This window comes from Tribolium castaneum, chromosome 8, assembly GCF_031307605.1.
Source record: "Tribolium castaneum strain GA2 chromosome 8, icTriCast1.1, whole genome shotgun sequence".
Taxonomy (NCBI): domain Eukaryota; kingdom Metazoa; phylum Arthropoda; class Insecta; order Coleoptera; family Tenebrionidae; genus Tribolium; species Tribolium castaneum.
This window is the reverse complement of record NC_087401.1, coordinates 7,810,619-7,834,892: the sequence shown is the minus strand read 5'-3', so window position 1 is coordinate 7,834,892 and position 24,274 is coordinate 7,810,619. Positions and strand designations below refer to the sequence as shown.

At 31.5% G+C, this 24,274-nt stretch overlaps 1 protein-coding gene and 1 long non-coding RNA gene across 5 annotated transcripts; one reads left to right on the top strand and one right to left on the bottom strand.

Annotated features, from left to right (window-relative positions):
• Positions 1-1,573: 1,573 nt before the first annotated feature.
• LOC660831 (polyamine-transporting ATPase 13A3) lies at positions 1,574-22,896 on the bottom strand. Of its 4 annotated transcripts, none has more exons than XM_015981103.2 (10): positions 22,730-22,896; positions 22,499-22,565; positions 16,106-16,335; positions 14,660-14,844; positions 14,029-14,612; positions 10,205-10,381; positions 10,029-10,156; positions 9,772-9,972; positions 6,358-7,483; positions 1,574-3,110 (listed from the first exon to the last, which is right to left on the bottom strand). In XM_015981103.2, the coding sequence occupies exons 3-10, from the start codon at positions 16,325-16,327 to the stop codon at positions 1,810-1,812; spliced, it is 3,924 nt and encodes a 1,307-aa protein (XP_015836589.1). In that variant the 5' UTR covers positions 16,328-16,335; positions 22,499-22,565; positions 22,730-22,896; the 3' UTR covers positions 1,574-1,809. The 4 variants fall into 4 exon arrangements, with proteins under 4 accessions (XP_015836589.1, XP_008195050.1, XP_015836587.1 ...); XM_008196828.3 differs by having other exon boundaries at positions 16,106-16,332; XM_015981101.2 differs by lacking the exons at positions 22,499-22,565; positions 22,730-22,896 and adding exons at positions 16,414-16,715; positions 21,722-22,333.
• On the top strand, positions 22,468-23,094 carry LOC135266870 (uncharacterized). Its single transcript, XR_010335073.1, has 2 exons — positions 22,468-22,586; positions 22,635-23,094. It is a non-coding gene; the product is annotated as an uncharacterized LOC135266870 (long non-coding RNA).
• The last annotated feature ends 1,180 nt before the right edge of the window (positions 23,095-24,274 follow it).

Sequence of the window (24,274 nt, the reverse complement as noted above, 5' to 3'; positions counted from 1 at the left end):
TTTTGTGCCGAATCGTTCGCACTATCATACGGAAGCTCAGCAATATTCCACTGCGAATTGGCCAAATCGTAATTAGTATTCCCGCTCGGAACTCTTTTAAGTGTCGCTTAAACTAGGACTAGACTCGGAAGGCAAACTCGAAAACGGAAGATCATCATGTAATTGGCCATTCGGTAAGTCATACAACTACAAATTCTATCTTAGTTTCTAAGTATTTTCTGCGCTCCTCAAGCGCCCAGAGCTACCCCTTCAAAACATTTAAATGGCAAGAAGTGTCGAGTGACACATCATTTTGAAACTGGTTGCATAGACAATGAACTTTTTTAATTTTGACTGATTTATTGACGACTCGTCAATCGTCAATGACGAGAATCACGAAACTGATTTATGATCACTGATATTTTGAAAATTGTTAATCTTGAACCGTCTTGTTCAAATTTTGAACGTTTTTGGCCATGAACGGATTCAGAAATAATATTTGCGCTCATGTTGTTACTTTAAAGTAGCAAACCCACCCCTTTAAAAAATTGAAATAGTAAATATGTATATACTATGTTTTTTTTTCAATTTTAAACGATTTCTTTTAGAGAACATTGACTAGATTGTTGTGAGAGGAAATAAAAGTAATTATTAGAAAACAAATCATTTTACCTAATGTATTGGAAGGTAAAATGTCCACCTCAATTTCCAAAAAATGGTACAATCGATTTTTAAAAACAGTAATCTAGATAAGATAGGATTTCTGGGTCTATCCATACCAAAAAACTTCTCCAAAATCTAAATGAGAGTATTTTAGACCTTTGAAAATTTTATTAAGTGCAATTAAATTTTAATCGCGATTAACATTTGTCAGTACATTTTAAATGGTAACTTAATTTGAATTGGTTTAATTTTGAATTAAATCTTAATTTCGCTATCTGTAAACCGACCCTTAAACTTCTAAATTCTCAACAACAAATCGTTCAAAATTGAAAAAAAGTACATGATTGCATTAACAATGAAAGCAACCTCAAAATGATGGGTCACTAGAACCTTCTTGTCATTTAAATTTTTTGAAGGGTTAGCTCAGGGCTCAAGAGGAATGCTCAAATAACTTTGAAACTAATAAAAAATTTGGTCCCCCATTAAACTAAAATTGACCTGTTTCAGCAATTTTTCCAAACTTGTACGAGATTAGAGATTTCAGGAGGTGCATATTTTAGTTGGGACACTCTGTATGTAACTGCTTCTCAGACTGACAAACGAATTAGTTACATTTTCGACCTCAATTATTCTTTCTTCAATTTATTTTCTTCAAAATGCTTATAAAGCCAGTCATCATTAAAATTTTCAAGTTTTATTTATTACTTCAAAACGAACTAAGCTGTTTGAAATGGACCAAAATAAGCTTAATTTGGTGTTTTTTGGGCCAGGTTTATCAAAATTTTGGAAAAAAACTCAAAAACGATATAGTTTTATGATTTTCCGGTTTATAATGTATAAGAAATAACAATTTTAGGGCCAATTTGTAGATTTTTCGGTGGAAACAAAGGAATGAATCATGGATCGGTTTCATAGGTTATTAACTTAGTAATTGAGCAAACAAATAACTATTTATTCTCCGCTAAGTACACATCAATTAAGTCTAAAAATTACAATTTATAAAACTGTAAAAATAAAGGAACTTAGGTTTAGTAAAGCCGTAAAACCCTCAATGATATGAATTAAGTGTAGATAAATAAATTCTTCTATAAAGAACACTAAGAGATACACTGTTACATTTAATACTTGTGGGTCAAAATGCCCGTTCGCTAAACCTAAAACTATACCTCACCTATTTTCTAAATAATTCATTTCTAATGCCTTAACACACTCTTTATTATTTTTCGGACTTGTTCCGAACGAGTTAAAACTCGATAAATTTTGTGCCGAATCGTTCGCACTATCATACGGAAGCTCAGCAATATTCCACTGCGAATTGGCCAAATCGTAACTAGTATTTCCGCTCGGAAAACTCTTATAAGTGTCGCTTAAACTAGGACTAGACTCGGAAGGCAAACTCGAAAACGGAAGATCATCATGTAATTGACCATTCGGTAAATCATACAACTTATTCAAAACGTGATTCTTCGCAAACTTTTCCTTCTCAATTACAATCTCAGCCGTGCAAGTTGGCAGCGGATTCAACGGACTGGCGGCCGATTTAAAATCGGACGTCAAAACTGGCCACTTCGTATCCAAATTAATATCGCGTTCAATCGCTAAAAACTTTCGCTTCGACTTATCAATATTGTGGAACTTGAAGCGCAACTTCTTAAAAACCACGTAATCAATAAGCACTTGCTCGATAAAAATGCTCAGAATAAAGTTAACCGAGGCGTAACCGAGCAAATAAACCCGGAAGTTAAATTCAGGCAGTACCAACTCAAACTGATCGATGAAAAATTGCGCAGGCCACAAAGCCAAATAAACCGAAAACGCCGCCATTAAAATCGCAGTTATCAAAAAACCATAATTCGAAAAAATCGACTTACGGTACGGCTTACCTTTGGAAAAAACCACCGCTAGTATTATATACTGAAAACTGGAAACTGTAAAAATGACAAAATTTTCAGTACACCCGACTTCGTCCTTATGCGCGTCGTTATGGTGAAACTCCTTGTACCAACTTTGCAATTTTAAATGTTCAAACGCGCCAACTTGGATCCCAATCACGAGCAGCATTTGTAACAGGAGTGAAAGAATCGGACTGACACTCATTAGACTACTTAAGGGTGTTTCTTTCACCAATTTTCCGCTGTACGCTTCGGTTTTTCCGAAGAAAAAGGCAAAAATCGAAATGATAAACAAATCGATGTAGAGGAACTCCAAGTCGGTTAGGTTCGAATCGATACTGTACAAAATCAAAACCGAGACGAATTGACATAGACTGTACGCTGCCATATATTTAAAAATACCGAAACTAGTTACCAGTGCCGCTCGGCCTTCTTTGATCACGTTCAAGACACACGAAATGTTCGGATTTCGACTCGTAAACGGACTTGCAACGGACGATTCGGCTTCGGAGAGAGAAATTCCGGTATGGGCTGCTTTAAGGGCGCCACAGTCGTTCGCACCGTCGCCACACATCGCTGAAACAAAAGAAAATTTTGTTTACTTTAAGTAGTCACTGTTTCAAAACTATAGAAAGACTGGCAACAGCGCACTCACATTTTTGTCTGTCTGACACAAATTTAGTCCCAAGAAAACCCACTAATTAAAAGAAAAGAGCAATTTTGAAAAATGATTTGATTTTATAGTTTTGAAATAAATATCACTTTTACCAAATTTATTACGAATCAGGTTTTGACGGGGAAATCTCATACAAATAAGTTATAAAAACTTTTTTGTTTTTGTTTCGCAAAAACTGTGTTTCGTAAGGATTTTCAATTTAATTAGCTAAGTATATTATTGTTTTTTTTGATATAATATATTATTTTTTGTGCATTTTTCTAATCTTTTTGTTTGCAGTCTATAAAATTTTAATTAAATAATTGGTTAGTCAATTTATTATTTAGTTTAATAAGTTTAACTTTTTAACTTTTTTTGGTGAAATGTTTGATTCCATTTTTCCATATTTTTTTATTAGATTTTAATGAAATAAAAATTATAATTAGTTAATTGATCGCTTAATTGTTCAATTAGTTTTTCAACGATTTTTTTCTCTTTATTTCCCTATTTATGTTAATGATTATTTCTGTATTCTGTAACTTTTTTAACAGGCTGTTAGAATTTAACTCCGGGTAAAATCGCAAATCTAGGAATTTTATTGATTATTCCTATGGCAACAATGATTAACTGCCTTTAAATTTTAACGGTTTCATTACAGAATTCAGAAATAAAATTAACTAGACGCCCTCTGGTGATGACTTTTGAACTATGTCGAAAACAGTAAAAATTCCACATTTAACTGATATTTAATGAATTGTTCAACAATTTTGCGTGTATAGTGTTAATTACTTACAATAGAAAGAATCACTTTAAAAGTACGTGGTGGTAAAAACTAGCGTTGACTTTGGTTCTGTAGTTTTTCGTGGTATAAAGTGTTTATTGTTGGAACTTGAAAGTGGATAAAAAGTGAAAAATATTTAAATTTTGATTACAAAGTGTTATCAAACAGTTGTCTAATTAAAGGCTATAGTAATGGATCACAGCCAACACAAAGTTGGGCTCAAGAAACCAATAAATTAGTGAAGTTTGTGAATTTTAGGTTAGAATTTTTCCACTGAAAAATTCATGAAATGCTGCGGTAAATCTACAAAACTACAATAAATATTAACAACTGCTGATACATTTAAACGTAAATTATGCCAAAAGGTAGGCTTTTCAATGTCTTTGTCGTAATTTTCCAATAAAAAAAGTGAACCAAACAGTCATTCGTTATTCGTGTTTTCCTCGTCATCTCTCATTTGTCAACATAAGTTTCTTGAATCAAAGATACAATAATCATTCCGCATAGGCAATGCAATAATTGTGAAGCCCCAAAATTCGTACAACGCTCAAAATATCCGAATAAACATTTTCCCGCCATTTATGGTTACTATTTTCGACCTAGCTCAGTGGCGCCCCCAACGGTAATTTTATTTCCGAATACGTGCTTTAGTTAGATAATTGTTTCTATGGTTTTTGACTAAATACAGGCTGAGCCAAGGGTGTACAATCAGTCTATAACTTTCTTGCTAATTGAAATATTGCAATTTTGTTTTCATTGTCCGATAGATCAACAAAATCCACAAACTAAAAATATTTTTATTATACACACAGGGTGGTGAACCAAAGTTATATTTTTTTAAATGGAATACCCTATATTTCTTGGTATAATTAGATTCTACGTAAATAAATAATGTAACTTTATATAAACTATCTCTTCGTTTCGGAATTATTCAACTTTTCGTTATAAAAAAGACGAATTTTTGAAAAATAACTGCGAAGTCGCCTATGAATATTTTCCGGCAAATTTGCAACAGAAAAATTCAGAATACTTTCTAGTTTTAGGAAATAGTCGACTTTTACTTGAAACACGGAAATAATGTACAGGCTATGCCAAAACGTAAAAAAGTTGAGTAACTCATTTTTTTTTAATGGAACACCATGTATTTCTTTACACGCATCGATAGCATTTTTTATAAGCTTTCTAATAATATCCGTTTTGTATAGCAAATTTGAAATATTTCTTAAAGTGTTAATTTTTATTTATTTATTTTTTTTTTAATAATTCTTGATAAGTGAAATTTATTTATGTATCAAGTAATAATAAGATTACTAATGTAATTATTCACATTAGTACATATCAAAAAATAAATTACCATTTGACTCAGATTCTAGACTAACAAATTTTCTTGTAATAAAAAATATTTTTTAGAAAAAAAATTTGAAAGCATTTTAAATTTGTGATACAAACCCCATACCATTAGAATGCTTATCAAAAATGTTATCGATACATAAATGCATGGTGTTCCATTTAAATAAAATGAGTTATTCAACTTTTTGCGTTTTGGCACACCATGTTTATTATCTGCGTGCTTTAACTAAAAGTTGACTATTGGCCAAAAATTACAAAGTATTATTATTATATAGTCACATAATTTTTTTGCGTAGAATGCAATTATGGAAAAATATGTAGGGTGTTCCATTAAAAAATATAACTTTGGTTCACACAACACCCTGTAAATAATAAAAACATTTTTAGTTTCTAGAATTTAGGTCGATCTATTGGATAATGAAAACGGCATGGCAATATATCAAGTAATAAAAAACTTATAGACCGATTACGCACCTGTGGGTCACCCTGTATATTTTATTATTATTCTTTTTTTATTTTATTTATCATCAGACTGTAAAATTAAAATTAGAAAAAAAATGTTTTTAAATATATTTTTACTGTTTTTAGTTATGTATAATAGACATTTTAAAAAAGGTAAAAAAAGTTATCATAATCTCGGTGATTATTTTTAACAAATCCTGGCAAAGTAATTGCATTCCGAGAAGATAGTCAAGTTTTTGTTGAAATATTTTTAATTATAATTATTACACGACATAATTGAAGATGTGGCTGAAACCTTGCTAAAACAAAAATAAGTCCTTTTCGACCTAAATTAATAATTTCTCGGTCTCAAATCTCGCGAATAAATTAAGCTTTTCGCCAAATAACCTAGTTAAACGTTCGAAAACTACAAAAATAAAATTGTTTTAGAATTAATATGCTGATTTTTCTTCCCAATTAAAGAATAGTAAACAATTTTTTTAGCTCAAACGTTCTAACGTAAATAGGTAAAAATTTGACGATTTTTGATCAAATAAAGTAACGTTTCTCTAAATTCCTTAATTTTTTCCACTCACCTACACAATATCCCAAATTCTGCAACTCCTGGACCAATTGTTGCTTCTGCTCGGGCGACATTCTCGCAAACACTGTCCCTCTAGTGACCAAACGAGGCAACAACTCCGGATAAAACTCCTTAACCACTCCCCAAACTTTCCCAGTCATTGCAAACCGATAATTGTTAAACAAATGCGGTTTCTCCATTTTTTTCACGGTACTATTTGTTGTAATGCTCTGAATTTGACTCTCAATCGTATCCAAACTGACAACACTCGCAGAATTTGACAAAACACTAATCTCATTCGATGTTTTATTTTTCGTGTTGGTCAACGTGTAGTAAAGTTGCGGTGGTGTACTGTTATCAGAATTCACAGTTATGACACTCTGACCTTGTGTCACAATATCACAATCTTTGGCAACGCTCAACGCTGTCAGAATATTGTCACCTGTCACCATAATAACTCGAATACTGGCCTCATTCAAAGCCTGGATACAGGGTGTAGTTTCGGGTTTTAGCCGATTTTCGAGGACAATTAACCCCAATAAAGTCATATCTTTCTCGATTGCGTCTCTTTGGACTTTATTCACTTTGGCATAAGACAGTTTCAATTCTTTGTGCGCCAGAGCTATAACCCGATAGCCTTCCTGAGTGTAGCTTTCAAGCACATCATGGAAGTCGTCAGGGACGCTATCACTTCGCACAAAATTCAAGATCATTTCAGGCGATCCTTTCGAATAGTATTCAAAATGTTGGGCCCCCAACTTCCGTATTATTACACCCATTCGTTGCGAACTGCTCGAAAACGGAAACTCTCGAATGATTCCGATTTGAAGGTCGTCCAGATTTTGGTTTTCACGATTTTTTGGCGGTTTTAACACGGTTGGAAAAATCATATTAAACTTGTTGTTGTCGGCAATGTCGTGTTCTTCCATCACCCATTTTGTACTTTCAAACATTTTCAAATCGAGCGGGTCACCAACTATTTGTTTATCAATTATTGTCAAGGAGTGACACGAAACAAGACCACAAACAAAAGTGTCGTAAGGCAAACAACTGACTTTCTTCACAGGCATGTGAAAATTCTTCGCTTTGATTGGAACCACACAGAGGAGATCCAAGCCGTCTTCGGTTAAAGTACCAGTCTGGAAATAATTATTTGTTTTAGTTGACGAGGGCCTAACACGAGTGACTTAGTTATTAATTAACAAAAAATTACTAACAAAAATCTAAAACGTCTTCGGTTAAACTACTAATCTGGTAATATGTAGTTATAGACAGGCGGAAAGTATTAATTCACAAGGACGCAAACGAGTGATTTAATTCAGAAAATCTACAAGTTACACAATTCAGTTAAAAATTTAAAATAGCATTTAAATGGTGCTCAAAAGAAACATTGTACTGAAATTACAGTATAGGCTGATCCAGCTCAGCTCCCGTCTTCTGCAGCTTAGTTATTAGTATTACTATTAGTAACATTAGACTTTTGATATTTTGTAGACGTTATTTATACTCTAGGACGCAATTTTTTTTATATGAATCATTTAAAAACACATTGTATTATCAGTTTGATTCCCATGATGTGGAACGAACTTGTAATTTTATTAATCAAGATTTAGATAAAATTTCCTTATTTTCTAAAAATACTGACTTGAATTTAAATGCGAGCAAATGTTCGTCAATTTGTATTTTCATAAGAAACACAAAAATAAACTCGAAAATTAATCTTAAAATTGGTAATATACCAATAGGCGTTTCCATAATCTTGGAATTATAGTGGATTCGGAATTACGATTTTAATTATCTTAAAAAAATTTATGAGCGACTCATTTAAAAAGTTATTGACTTCTAAAAATTGACCAAATATTAAGCATAACATTTTTGTAAACTGTTATTCTAATTAAACAATATACAGGGTGTCCCAGCGAGTTAGTAAAATCCATTATTCACCTTTAAATGTTAGAAAAGTAAAAAAAATCCCACAGCCTCACCTAAAATTATTTTCAAATATACAGAGTGTTCCTGAAATGAGTTACAATACAAACTTATGTTTTTTTTTAAATGAAACACCATATATTTTTTTGCATTTTTGGATGTAGCTTTTAAAACTAATGATTTTGATCTAAACTTTTAATGGTCGCTTTTGCTTAGTTTTTAAAATATTTTAATTTTTCTAACAAAAACACGTTCTTTTAAAAAATTATTACCCAAAAACTAAGATTCCTAGAAAAGTGGGACTTTCACCACTTTAAAAAAGAAGAAGAAAATCGACCAATAAAAATTTAGATCAAAATAATTAGTTTTAAAAGCTACACCCAAAAATGCAAAAAATACTGTTCCATTAAAAAAAAACATAAGTTTGTATTGTAATTCATTTCAGAATCAGCCTGTATATTTGAAAATAATTTTAGATAAGACGGAGGTTAGCAACTACAACTTAGGAAAAAAAAATTAGTTTTCTAACATTTAAAGGTCAATAATGGACTTTACCAATCTGTATAACAAAATATTTAAAATGGTGCTTTGTACACAAAATTTACTGTTCTTTTTAACCCTAAAATCAAATTTGGAATTTGATTTCTTTTTCTTGTAGAAAACCGAAAGTGAAGTTTCAAATCCGAATTTTAGTAACTTGAACCATTTTTTTCAATTATTTTTATTTAAAAAAATAGCTATATATAATATAGTTTATATTTTTCAACAGTAACCCCTGAACCGATTTGAAAAAACTCTAGAGACAATTAAGAAGTTAAAAGGTATCCTAATGAGCACAAAAAAATAATAGCATACCTTTAAAAAAAACATAATGTCATACATTTTTTGAGACACTCTATAAGCAAAAATATTTTCCTGAAATGTGCCATAGATCAAAACTCAACTTCAATAATAACTAAGCTACAGAAACTGAGCTGGACGACCCTATACAGCGTGTTAGAGAAATCGATTAAGCAAAATTTATGTAAATCAAAAATGCATAGTTTTCCCAAAAAATCGTTCTGAAATTAAAGTCCCAAATTTTGAGAACCACTGAACTAGAATTATAAAAATTAGCGTAAATTTTAATATTATTGAGATAACAGCGGAGTTAAATTAACTTCTTGGTCCACTACATTATTCTTCTATTTAAATTTGTGTTTTGTTATTAAATTTTAGGAAAAATTTTTTTTTGCCAGGGCCGGGATGCGAACTTCCCACACAAATGAGCATGTTAGCCACAATTTTGAAAATTTCTCAAAACGCCCATGCGTCACCATCTCCATTTTGTTTAATAAAAAAATTAATTGCTAATAAACTACCATAAGCCACACAGTGGTTCTCAACAGGTGGGTTAATAAAAATTTCTGAAGAAAGTACCCACTTTTTGGGAAAATGATATAAGGGTTCTTAGCCATTTCCTAACACCCTGTATAATTAATTAACAAAAATTACTAACCTTGTCGAAACACACACAATCTATGGAGCCAGAAACGTTGATAGTCCTCGGGGAAATACAAAATATTTTCCGCTTTTTCAACCGAATTTGAGCATAGAAACGTCCAACTGTCATGGCGGCGGGAAGTGCAGGCGGGACCACAATTGTTATCAAATCAAAAGCTTCGATTACTAAATCACGTGACGACACCCCTCTCATAACCTAGAATGTTTGATTGTATATTTTGGTACACTATTTTGTTCGTTCAAACGACTTACTTTGGTGACCACTGTGTATATAAAACCGATCAAAGCCACTCCGGCCAATAAAATAACAAATCTGTAAGAATCCTTTTCGAAGCGGAAATCCACCGGAGGTGGGTATAATATACTCCTGACGAGACTTCCTACAAGTAAAACGTGACTTAAAGTTTGATTGTGATTGGTTGTTTCACCTTTGGCTGTCGAAAATCCCGTGCGTACCACCACTGCAAGGACTTTTTCATTACCAAAGTAACGAGTTTGGATGACTTGAGTGCCACAAAATAGGGTATGTCGTGCGTGTTCTTTAGGGTCGTAGATGAGATCAGGGAGGTTAGGTAGGGCGGTTTTGGTCACGGGGACCGATTCACCTATAATTACATAAATATTTTTTCTATAATGAACTCGAAAATATGGACATTAAAAATGCACCACCCTGTGCAAAAAAATGTGAATGCTAACAAAAATCAATGAATCAGACAGACGTCTTTGTTCGCATTTTGCAGCGATTATTTACATAAACAGATTAAGTTTTTTGTTAATGACGATTTGTCCGGATACTCTTACACAATAATTGTTGTGCCTTCTTATTTTATTCAGTTTGTCGGTCGCTGTTGAACGTAAGCCTTGCAAATTTATTAAATTAAATAAATAAATAATCTAAATTTTGCTCATTAAGGCGTGTTGTGAATTTTTGAATACTTAACACAGATTTTAACTGTGATTTTAAAAATTTGCATGGTTAATTTATTTCTGTGTTCTCCAAGTGTTAGCAGAAGTAGATGTCACAAGGTGAGTGCGTTTTAATTTTGTGTCTAGAATAAAATTATGTATTAGATATATTTCAACTATTCGCGAAAAATTAAAACAAATCCAAACTCTTAAATCAGTACTAAAAGACGCAGTTTCAAGACGAATGTGTTACAAGCTGCAAATTATTATAAAACTTCCAAATATAACGTCAGAATTATTTTTAACTCGGCAAACCTTGACAGATTTTTTTAGATTTTTTTATATTTTAATATGTGAATTTAAAAATATTTTATAAAATTTAGTTTTTGCCTTTTCGTTGCTACACGGTTTGAAAGAAAAGCCCATTTAATACTCTATCGATTGGATTATAACGATATATTCTTAATTAACTAGAAGTAATATTTTTTGGCGGGTGCTCGTGCATGAAATACTCTGTATAAAAAATATGGTACTGTTTCTAAAAATGCAAAGAAATTTCACTTCAAAAAGCCACTTTCAAACAGTCAAACTTTTTTTGTGCTTATTGTATTTTTAATTATCTACAATTTGGGCCCAAATTGATGACTTTTGATTACACAATTTTGTTACACCCCACTGGGAGCAAAGTTATCTAGGCTACAACATTACCTTATGAATCGGTTACCCTTGCGACTATTATTTATTGTTACTTCTCTTTGTTGGGCCATTTCATAAAAGGCTCGTCAATTTATAGGCGGAAAAAATGATTTAAAAAATGCGATTTTGAAAAAACAGTACTATCGGTGGACATAAAAAATGGTACATCCAAAATTTGCTTATTGTGTATCAAACTTTTGAATTGTCATTGAAGACAAAAACTGTCAAAAATCTAACGATAGTCTGTAGAGCTCTTTGAACATAAATATCAGTTAAATCAAACTGTCTTACCTGTGTTTAATTTTTGTAAATTTAAAGAACATTAAAGAACTAAACTTTAACTTAAAGATTTTGACAACATGTCAATAGTATGTCACAATTTTTATAACCATATTCTCGAAAAGCCAAATTTACCCGATGTAAATTTGTGATTTTTTGACTTATACAGTGCGTTCAAAAAGTCTTTAGATCAACTCTTGCTCTGAAATTTTGAACGTATGTTGATTTTTTACGATTACTACATACAAAAATACTGGCGTTGGAGAAAATCACAAGTAGCACATTTGACACTTCAACAGAATAAAACTATAATCTATCAAACACAATAAAAATCTGTCAATTTAAATTCCACTGCATTATATACATCCTGTATATAATATAAAAAAATGGTTATAATCTGCCCTATAGTGAGTTTTTTGTTTATCATTTGAATTCATCTTGAAATAAATCAAGACATTAAATAAATGTTGTTTATTACATATTCATAATTTTTTAAATGTTTCAAAGTTTTCAAAAGTTGTCAGTGATAAAGAGCAATTTTTATCAACGTAATTATTCAAATTATAAATTTTAGTTTTTATTTGATTACGTTATAGAATAGAATTTTCATTCAACTAACTCTTTATCCGTTTGAAATTATAACTTACTAAGAACAACTACAAACTTTTGACTAATATTTTTTTAATTTTTAATTTATTTGTTTTCATCATTTAAAACTTAGAACAATTTTTCAGTCGGTTTATCAATTGTATGAATTTTTATGTGACTAACGTCCATCAACTGTGGTTGTAATGAGTTATTTTATCAATAGGCTGTTTTGTCGCTAGGCGATTTTGTCGTAAGCTATTTTGTTCGGGGCTTTTTTGTCGGTGAGCTATTTTGTCCGAGGCTTATTTGTCGTGGGCTTTTTGTCGGCAAAAAATAACCACTTCATTGACTTAAATCTGTGCATTGTTTTTTGTTTTTGTTTTGTTTTTTTTAGCGAAAAACGTGCTAAAACAATACTGCAACGTAGTGAACTAAGAAACTAACTTGAAATCAAGTTAATAAATAATATTGTCAATAAACAAATTTTAAAAATAAACTTCTAACAAATTGCTTGAGATCCATGAGCCTCGTACGTTACAACAACAAAACAAAAATAATGGAACCTTCGCCATTACGTTAATGATTTTTTAATCAAATTAAGATGGCTCTCTCAAAGGAAAAAAAAAGTATTTAACCCAAACACCGCGATTTTGTGCTAATTTTGTAAATTTTAAGATTATTTTTGACAAATTTTCAAAAACTGAAATTTTTGTGAAGTACCTGCATAAAATTTTTGAAAAAGAAAAAATTAGACAACTTTACATTTAATTTGGTGTTTCTTTAGCTACTTTAGACGAAACTACTTGATACAACTGCTTTTTGACTTAAAAATGTGAGTGTGACTTTTCACATTAAGGAAAACTAAGTTTTCAAACCAAAAATATACAGACTGGTCGCGAAGTTGAGGCGTTCCCTTTAAGAGCTGCTAGCATGCATTGTTCTTAAGAGTATTAGCCTAAAACACCTTAGTAAAATGTTGATCATAACTGAGATACAATCACTTCTTTTTTTTTTAATTTCGGAAGCCGACCCTGCTCAGATCAAAAAAATCAAAGAACCATTGGCGTAATCACCAAAAACTGTTACAGCTGTCATCTAACTAGTCGGAGAGGCTCACTATTACAATAATAACAACAATCTTACAGATGCAATGCAATTGTATGGGCAATGCTATCACAATGCAGCTGAGGTATTCAGAGAGTACTTAGAATATGAAAAAATAATAATAAAAGCATTGTTATTGAAAATCTGGTATCCACAAGAATGAGGTAGATTATTTTGAAGCCCTCCTCTCAAAATGGCAGTTAGACAGAACCGGACTCAAAATTTTAGAAAACCTAAAAATTATCTCCGTTATTAAAAACATTTTATTAAGACGATTTGAGCTAAAACTCTTAAGAATAATGCATAGTAACTCGTGTTAAAAGGAACGTCTCAACTTCGCGAATATCCTGTATGCCCTTATTATGTTATTTTCCGCTTATGACAGTTTTTCAAAAAAAAAACTAAGTTTTTGGTTCAATAACACAACTGTAGGTTTAATTTGATAACTGTTTTGATAATGATTCTGATTAAAAAAATGTTCAAGAAACAATTTTCAAAAAAATTTTAGCAACGTGCAACCGAAATATAAAAATGGTGTTATGAGAAGCAAGAATGTGGAAAAAATAAAGTAATTTGTCACACAATAGGTCAATTAGCTTGTCAAAAATTTGATTGAGCACAATTCCATCAATTAAACTCGACAAAACAACAAACCAATCTTAATTATCGCATTACTCACCCGTTAGCATGGACTCGTTCAAAATACAATTCCCTGTGAGTAAAATAGCATCACAGTGCATAACACAGCCATGTGAAGGTATCACTAGAACATCCCCTGGTACTAAAAGTTCGGTCGAAATGGACTCAGTCTGATACGACACATCTCCAGACCCATCACAATTCTTCGGTATTTTCCTCAAAACAGTACAAACATCTGAACTGTGAACCGTTGATTTCAAATTCCTTTGATTTTTTCGCGTCTGTCTCACAGTCATACAAATCCCAAAAACGGACATTGCAATAATCGCAGCGGCGTAGTAATAATAATCATCCAAAAACCATAAAATAAAACTCCCAATTTGAAAAATATAGAACGGGTTAAGAACTTCCAAAAAAAGAAGCGTCACAATTGAGAGCTCCTTTACTGTGATTTTATTCGGGCCGTAAACCAATCGGCGGGTGAATTGTTCCCCATTTGTTAATCCTTTGTTTCTATGCAAAACATCACTCGAAACACCTTGATCCAAACCGCGCAATTTCACAAACTCGAATTTGCGGGAATCCCAGATGTACGTCACCTTTTTACAAGTGAACATGAGAAGCCTAAATCACTCAGTGTTACCAACCTTGATTGTAAATCGTCCACTTACTTGTCCAAATCGCGAAATTCCCCATTCTCAAAATGCACAGACAATACAGGGTTATTCTCTTTCACGGTCACGTGATGGGAATTAAGTAGATTCTCGTCGTCGTCTTTGAGTTTTTGGACACTTTCAGGCGTCAAAACTTTCAGGTTTTTGACGTGGTATATCTTGTGCTTACCTCCAAATATCTCCTAAAATTTTCATTTTATTGGCGGGCCTATTTGGGGTGGTCCGTCACAGCTCCCATCTCTTGTAGCTCAGTAATGAGGAAGTTTCCAATTTTTCAAAATGTTATTATTTATTTTCAACATAATAGTACTCAAATCAAGAAATTGTATGCAAAAAAAATTCGATAGCTTTAAAAATAACAAAAATATAAACTTTTTTGTTTGCCGGTTTGACAGCGGTCCCGCTTTGACCCTGATGACGTCACGCGGCATAAACTGTTCACAAAGTAGTGGCGATTTACACATTACTGTTCCTTTTGACATTGTATTGAGATCTCTGGATAATTTTATTGACTTAAAAGAAATAAATATTGAAAGAAAATGTTATTTGTGATGATTAAAGTAATTTGTTTAAGTAGATACTGTAATAAATCACTAATAACTAATAATAATCCATTTTAATAATCACACAAAAATCAGCGTTTGCGATTTTTTTTGCTTTATTTCTTTCTGTATGCCTTCGAATTTTTTCAGATTTTTTCTACAATTTTTTATAAATAATAAATATTAATTAATGAGAAATATTTATATTAATACAATATTGTTTTATTTAAAAAAATTAAAAATATTAACTAATGGAAATTTTTACAATTTCTAGAACAAGCGATGCTTGCAAAATGTTTTGTACAAAAAATATGTAAAAAAATAAGTGTTTTACAAACGACTTCTTATTTATCGACTCTTGCATAAACAGAAATACAATTTCATTATTTGTCAATGCTTTTGTAGATACGTTCGATGAATAAGTAGATGTGGTTCATAATTATACACCCAGAGTTTTCAAAGATATGGAACTACGATTTTCTTGTTTTTTAAAGTTGTAATGAAAAGTACCATTAGTTTTACAATTATGAAGACTATTAATGATATTAATTTCAAAAAAATGGAAATTTCCTCATTATGTAAGATAAAGTTTTGATATTTTGTACTCATACTCTAGAACACATTGAGAAAAATATTTTTAATTATACAGATGTCCCAAAAAAGTATGACGTCAAGATATTTTTTGTAATGGAATGCTAACCAGGAATTACTATTAAAAAAAATAAAAACCAAAAAAAAATCGGTTTTACATATTTAGTTTTAAAAATGAATAAAAAATAGAAACTGTTTCTTTTTAATGAAATTATTAGTACGTACGTCTTGAACAAGGTCTAACAGACTTATTTCGGAGCTAAACAAAGCGGGAGCTGAGTTGGACCACCCTGTATATTGTGCTTTTAACCTTGATTAGGATTTTCTCCGCTTGAGTGATTGCACATTTATTGCACGTCGCGAAGACGTACCAATGCGGTATCCAATGAAAAATCAGCCTCAAAATTCCACCTGTAAGTACCGTAGCTAAGTACGTAAAAACGATTTTGATTTTGCTCGTCTTGAAGCAGCAAATTTCCATTTCGTCATCCTGTCCCTTGTTGATGTACATCAAGTAGCCAGGTGTCTGCATGGTACCTACTTGAGGCAAACGAAACCAATTTTTTTAGTTATATTAAATCAAAAAAGTTAAAACCCGCAATTCAGGCCGTTATTAACCTTTTAACAATCCAGCGTGTTGCTCCTGAATGGTCTTGTCTCGCTTCCTTCGCCAAGAGAAGCGGGAATAGTCCGTCTTGAAGAGCGCCATATTGCACAATTAAATCACTATTTTATTTGATTAATTTTTTGTATTTTTTTTAAGTAATAAAGTACAGTTCAAGTCAACGAAAAACTAAGTACTTTTTCAACACTGCTAACTTTTCCCGCATTCCATCACTTTAATGTTCGTTTCGTTCTCTTTCGATTCTTCCGCCAACTGCCACAAGCTAATCTTCACGGTTAAGACAATTATCGAAAATCTGGGAAAGAGGACGACTAGTAGTCAAAATTTCACAAAAATTCCAATGAAATGGTAGTCATGAGCCTTTCACAAATAGAAATAATTTTCATTTCATATCTTCATTTCTATATATTAATAGAAATTGAGTGGTGTTGATACTTAACAAGCACTTTTTTCATAAATCCTACATTTTCAAGGTTATTAGGACTTAAAACCACAATAGTCATCTGAAAAACCATTTTTGCTTTTGCTAAATAATCAAAACTAAAAAAACAAAACAGCCTCAACTGACGTAAAATTTAGGGTAGATTTTACAATCATCAGGTAAACCCCGGATAAGTTATTCGTAGTATAATTCGAAAGTAAAATTACCGTTGGGGGCACCACTGAGCTAGGTCAAAAACAGTAACCAAAAATGGCGGGAAAATGTTTATTCTGATATTTTGATCGTTGTAAAATTTTGAGGCTTCACAATTATTGCATTGCCTACGTGGAATGACTATTGTATCTTTGATACAAGAAGCGAATGTTGACAAATTAGAGATGACGAGGAAAACATGAATAACGAATAACTGTTTGGCTCACTTTTTTTATTAGAAAATTATTACAAAGACAGTGAATAGCCTACCTTTTGGAACAATGGATTCAGCAGTTGTTAATTTTAATTGTAATTTTGTAGATTTACCGAATTATATCACAATTTTTTCAGTGGAAAAATTCTAAGCTAAAATTCACACCCCTCACTAATTTATTGGCTTCTTGAGCCCAACATGGGTTCACTGTGACCCATTACTTATAGTCTTTAATTGGACAACTGTTTAATAACACTTTGTAATCAAAATTTAAATCTTTTTCACTTTTCATCCACTTTCAAATTCCAACAGAAAACACTTTATAGCACCACGAAAAACCGCAGAACCAAAGTCAAAGCTAGTAGTGTAAGTAATTAACATTATACACGCAAAATTGTTAAACAATTCATTAAATGTCAATTAAATGTGGAATTACGAAAATTTCGTTACTGTTTTCGACATAGTTTAAAAGTCATCACCAAAGGGTGTCTAGTTAATTTTATTTTCGAATTACTATAGTAACAATTGTTACAACAATGTATTTTTAAAAATTTATAAGTTGTCAGACGATTGTAAAATCCACCCTTAATAAGAAACTGTCATTTGATTTTGATGGTTTTTTACTTTAATCACAAAGTAAATGGTTTCCAAGAAATATGCTTTCTAATGTAGGATTTTTTTTTGGTGATTACACTCAGAAACAATTTAAGTGAACATAAAATGGTCAGGTCAGGTCAAAATGCACATAAAATCTAAACTAAAATTCGGAATAAAAGTTCTCATTTTTCATATTCAAAATATTCTAGAGTTTTTAAGTCAATAACAAAAATACCTACCAAAATTTAGCTAATTTTTGACGAAACTACAATTTAAAAAATGTTCTAAAGTTAATAGAAAAAAGGGACACGCACCCAATTACAGAACATCTCAAAGAAAAAGTAAGTTTTTATCTCAAAAACATATTTAATCGCTCTTTTTTTCAAAATAACACCATTTTTGCTCTAATTTACTGACTTTACAAATTTTACAGTTTATTTTTAACAAACAATTGCGTTTTTGGTTAGAACAAGTGAAAATGGTGGAAGACGGCAATAAAAGTAACATATTGATATTAGACATTATTTCATGTTTTTTAGGGCCTACATTTGAAACTTTTTAATTTCTAATATAGCTAGAGCTTCAACTTTTGTTTGTATACGATCCAAATCGACCATACTAAGTTCAATTAAATTAGGTACACTCATAGTCAAAATTATCGCATCACCTGAGAAAATTTATTTTTTCTATTTCGCATGAACAAATGCAATTTTGTGCAACTGTTGTCAATGGAAACAAACAAAATATAATTTTGTTTCATTGAAAGCAGTAACTTTGGTAATGAATTTCTGTCTGTCTGTGTATTCATATCAATTCATATTCAATGTCGTGCCACAGAAATGCGTCAGAACATGGTCGGACTGAATTTTAATAATTAATTATTAATTAACATTACATCTCATACGTTATCATTACCAACCCAAAATCTTAAAAAGTTTTTAGGTCAAACAACAAAATTAAATGAGATTCTATCGAGATCGAATCGAACCTTTTTCATGAAAACGGAGAATTTGTAAAAAAGCTTAACTTGTTGGACATTAAACCTTGAGCTATCACTAAATGAACCACTGAATGGGTTAAATTCATTGTAAATCCATATAACATTTCTTCCAGAAAGTGTTCACAGTTGAATTTAAGTTATACTTCCAATGACAAGTGACAAATAAAATTGTCAAAATTTTAAATCCAGATTTAAAACTTGCCATGAAAACACGTTTGAAATTGGATACCAAAACAGTTTTCAAATCGAATTTAAACCTTCATGAAAACGTAGTAAATAAATATATAAAATAAATAAAAAGTGAAAAATAAAAAAAAAGTGAATTTCATTCTGATCACTTTTTTGGCTCGGATAAGGTATACTGAGGCAACTTTGGCATTCAGAGGTAATCATTTTTACCTAGTATAACCTCCTCGAACCTTGATAATTGCCTCCCTTCTGCATAGCCTGCTGTGATTTTGATAATTTGACATTTAATTAGTTTGCCATGAATCTACACCTATTGTTTTTAAAAAACTTATAGCCGTCGAAGTTACTTGAGAATGCTACTACTTCAGTACTATTTCAGAACTCTTAAGCCTTAAGTGATGCGATAATTTTGCCAGTATGTGTAATTTTAAAATGACTAAACTTCCGGAACTATGAGACATTGACGCCAACTTTGACATTTTAATATTTCCATACATTTTTATTGCATTTTTGTATTCACATTTTCACGCTGAGTAAAATTTACCCATGTTGTTGGTACTTATCTGTTATATAGTTTTTGGCACATGTCACTTTTTTTGTTAAAATTTTCATTAGCAGTGATTTATTTAAAGTATCACAGATGTTGAACACTTTGCGATAAGTATTTTTTTTTACATTCGATAACCGAATATTCAGAGCCTTCTAGAGTTTTCAAAGTTCTCAATTGTCAAAATTCAAAGCTAGTACGATTTTTCCAAAGTAGTTAGCAAACAACAGCTACACCTCAGTTTTTTTTTTAAATAGCACATATGCTTTGCAAAATGGTCAACAATATTGTCAAACTTCAACATTTTATTTAGTTTTTAGCTAGTTCATTATAGAATAAGCAGTAAACAATAATATTTAATTATGGTTTCTTATAATATAACTTAGTGAATTATAAAAAGTAACTCAGTTTGCCATTAAATTTTGAAATTTTTTGAATAAAAATAGGGGGCAAATCGAACGTTTCTGTTAATTAACAGCACAACTTTATCATACTTTTCAAAAAGGTAATGAAATAATAAGCTAAAAAGTCTGTTTTTTGTGATTATTTCAAAAAATGTAAGAGATAAAGATAGAACATGTTGATAAAAGTTTTAATAAAAATTGATGTCCTTTTGATTGCCACTGAAAAACAGATTCATTTCGTTTGAAAAAACTGTTACAGTATAAGTAATCATTTTTTATTATCCGTTCACGATTGTTTTAAACTCGCAGCAGGCGTAGATATATTTTTGTTATATTGGTCTCAGGTCCTGTCAAGTGCTGTCCTTATGACGTTTTCTTTTCAAAAATTCCCTTTGTTGTCAGTTCTACTGTTTATTAATTTAAAATGCCGAAAGAAATTTCTGTTGCTAAGAAAGCGTGTATCAAAAGATGCTTTAAAGAATACAAGACAGACACACCGGTCTTTTTTATCTAATAATAATGAATAGAATAACAATAAATATCGAATTCAATTATTTATTAAAAAAACGAAGCAAACTGACCATAGTGCTTCGTTGTCATCAATTATAACCCAAAATAAATTTCTTATGACAACTCACAGTACTGCCAAATAAAACGTCAGATTTTCATAGATAGTCCGAATTTGAAACAATCGTGAACGGTTCAAAAAATCATAGTAGCCTTGTAATTTGACAGTTGACAATCCTGAAGAATACAAAAGACCCTTCAAACCCTTGGTTATCAAATGCAGAAAGAACTATTCATTTATTATAAAATTTTCAAGAGCTGTGATATTTTAAATGAACCTCTGCAAAGAAAAATGTGCATGAAAAAATTGTCATACGTCAAAAACTAAAGTAGATTTTACTCAGTTTCAAAAATAACTTAGTTAAACTCAGAATGGTCGCTTTAGATGGTATACAAAATTTTAAAGCTCTAGTTATAATAGAAGTTAAAGAGTTTCTAATCTACGCACTAAAAGAATCAGCCTGTACAGTGTCTCAGTAATTAAATATCATAAAACGATGATCTTTTTCTCATTAAGTGGAGAATAAAAAGGTCTTTGTAACGGTGCTAAATTTGAATGTTCCAAAAATAAAAAAGCCAACGTAGTGATATTTTTGATCCTTAAAACCTTTGGGTCAAAAATGTTATTTAACTTTCAACAGAACTTCTAGATGTTCCAAACTGTGCTAACTGTAAAGTAATCGACAGAAATTAGGAAGTTCTTTTTGAGACTGAATAATGTCTGTTGTGTAATAAGTATAACAACTAATAAGCACAAAAACTTCCAACTGTTGCATTTTATTGTTAACTGTGGACAGTTTCACGTGCCAAATTCATAAAAATTAGGCTTCATTAAAAATATTTTTCACACACGTGCGTCGAGTTATTTTACATAAATATCTCTTAAGTATTAAAAAAAATCTAGTCTAAACCGCAAAAATGCAGGTGATACAAGGTTGCATTGGTGTAGGTTTAAAATAGCGCATAAATCTGGGTCATAGTCGATAAATTTACAACTTGAGCCATTTCAACCTCTCAATAACACGAATTTATCGCTTATCCTTGACTTCATGGGTCACGAATTTTCCAACAAAGCGCAAGAAGTTGCCAGTTTGTGGATGACTCATTGACTACCAATCCAATTACGCAAGCGGTGACGTGGGGGCTCACCTGGACATCAAACATCGAATCAATCAGGGGGAAAGCATCAAGTCAATGTCAAATAGCCATCCTGGCAGCCTCCGAACAACTTTTGTCAGTCCCCAGGATCGTTCCTCGCCCTGTATCCAATGCTGCACGTGACAAAGCTCGACTCTACATTGTGCATCTTATTTGTAACAATCCCGCTGACTTTATCCAAGCACTTGCTCAAATAATTGTATCTATTTAGATCACTCTTACACATAATAATCAACTTATCGAACATCAACCACGAAAAAACACCAAAAACGGTCTCTGAGTCACCTAACCTCACTTTTCCACACGAGATTATCTAGACCGAATTCTCACTACGAAACACAGTCAAGGGGCTTCTAATGACTTCAATTAATATTAAAACCTTATAAATCTTCATTTTCATCATGAAACACGCCGAAAAAGCCAATTGGAGCAACTTGACACCGCACACTTAATAATCGCACTTTGCACTGGCTATTTTAAGCGTTTGCGTGAAGGACACATGGAATTATTTACGGACGTCGATATTTTTAATCACTGGATTAATTTTCAACACTACAACCGTAAAAAACGACGGATATTTCTGATTCCACACGAAATGACACCAATGACAGATGGGAGAGTCACGTGACCGGAACCACAACGCCCGCCAAATTCAAATCTCGCCCCCTCTTTCCCTAATTACACGCTTAATTACCACTTTGTACAAAAACTAACAGTTGTGACTAATTTGTAAGAGCCTGAATTGCGGTTTAATTCGATTTATCTCACCTGTCCATGTAATGCGGAATGTGGGACGTGAAAGTGTGACAAAATGGATGTGGCGTTGCACTATTACCTGGAGAAAATACGGAAAAGTGTGAGGTTTTCAATGAGGAGGGGTCCTATCACGGTTGAAAATTTTTAGGCAACATTGGCGTAATTAGTGTGTGGTAGGAGAAAACGTCACGAAGGGCTTATTTTCAAATCAAAAGATAAGGAAGATAATTCATTAACACTCACCGTTTATCTTCAGTAATAATCAAATTAGGGCAATGATCCGATTTTTTTTTGATAATGGGTGTTATCTTGGTATTAGGCAGGCACCTCAAATTAATACAATTAGTAAAAAATGTTAATCCCACTTCAAACACTTGCTTTTTCTTTTATCGTTTTTATCTTTATTCTAAAGATTAAATTTCTACTTAGAATTGATAAGTGAGTGCGTTGAACACTTTTTATGCAGTTATCAGTGTTTTCCAGTAGCCTTGAATAGTGGAAATCATTAGTTTCCTATTTATAATAGCTCAGACCTTCACATTGTAGTTTTTCTTATTTTATATTTTGTTTCAAATTTTACCGCTCCCTGAATAAATTTTACTATTATTGTGGCTTGGCTGGCGCCTCCCTATAAGTGAAAATCTACTTCAAATGGTAATTTTTTTAATTTATTAAAAAAATATAATGTAGGTTTGCAACCAACGTTACACGGGACACAATGAAGTTGGCTACTGATATCTAAAGATTAGGATAACAGATGACGCACAAATAAAACGTCCCGGTCCTCGATAGTTCCGTGTTACTGTCTTCAGAGAGCGCAGTTGTTCTATTACCGTCTAAGTTTTCAAAGCAATGAATTTGAAAAAAGGTTGCATTTTTAAAAAGGTTAACATATAGCTAACAAAACAATGGAGGCCCAAAAGCATAAAATTTTTAATAGTAAGACATAAACATAATGCAAAAATTTTATCGTAAACTATATTTAAAAATAGACTCCATATCTCTAAGTCAGTTTGATTCTCTACAAATTTCTTCCTAACATTTTTCTTCTATCCTTAACCGTATTCGCAGCATCTTGGAAACTGCGGAACGAAGAGCAAATTTTAAATTTTAAATAATTTTTTTCTCATGTTTCTTATCAGTGTTTGTCAGTTTGTTAATAGTACAAAGCTCAATATTCCTCTACTATGTCCAAGTAAAAATCAATTGGTTGGATATAAAAGTATATTAAAAAACAAGATTTATAATGGTTGATTTGAGGCACGAATCCCAAGTTAGTAGGCGAAAAATCCTTACAAAAAAAAAACTAATTAAAAAATGACGGATTTTTGTAGGAAACCCCCTTACGAATGCATTTTCGACTTGTTTTTTTGCAAGATTTGAAGCTGAAAAATCATTAATTTCGATAGAAAATTACATTGTTTGTGCCTCTTTCAAAAGTTTATCCATATTTTTCTTTGAAAAACCCAGTTTTTTCGCAATATTATTAAAACTGCTCAAATCTAACCAAAAATGACTTTTTTGTTGTTTTATAATAATAATAATAATTTTAATAATAATTTATTTAAGGGCCTTTAAAATACCTATACCTTTACATAAAAATGTATAAAGCAAAAAAACAAATAAATACAAAACAATGAAGAGAATTACATACGTGATACATTTTTAAACGAACGAGTAGTTTTTAAACACATTTGACATTTTTTTTAAATTTTTAACAAAGTTTTTCGACCTATTCCAATATGAACTTTATTTTGACACAAAATTAATTCATTTAAGGTGGTAATC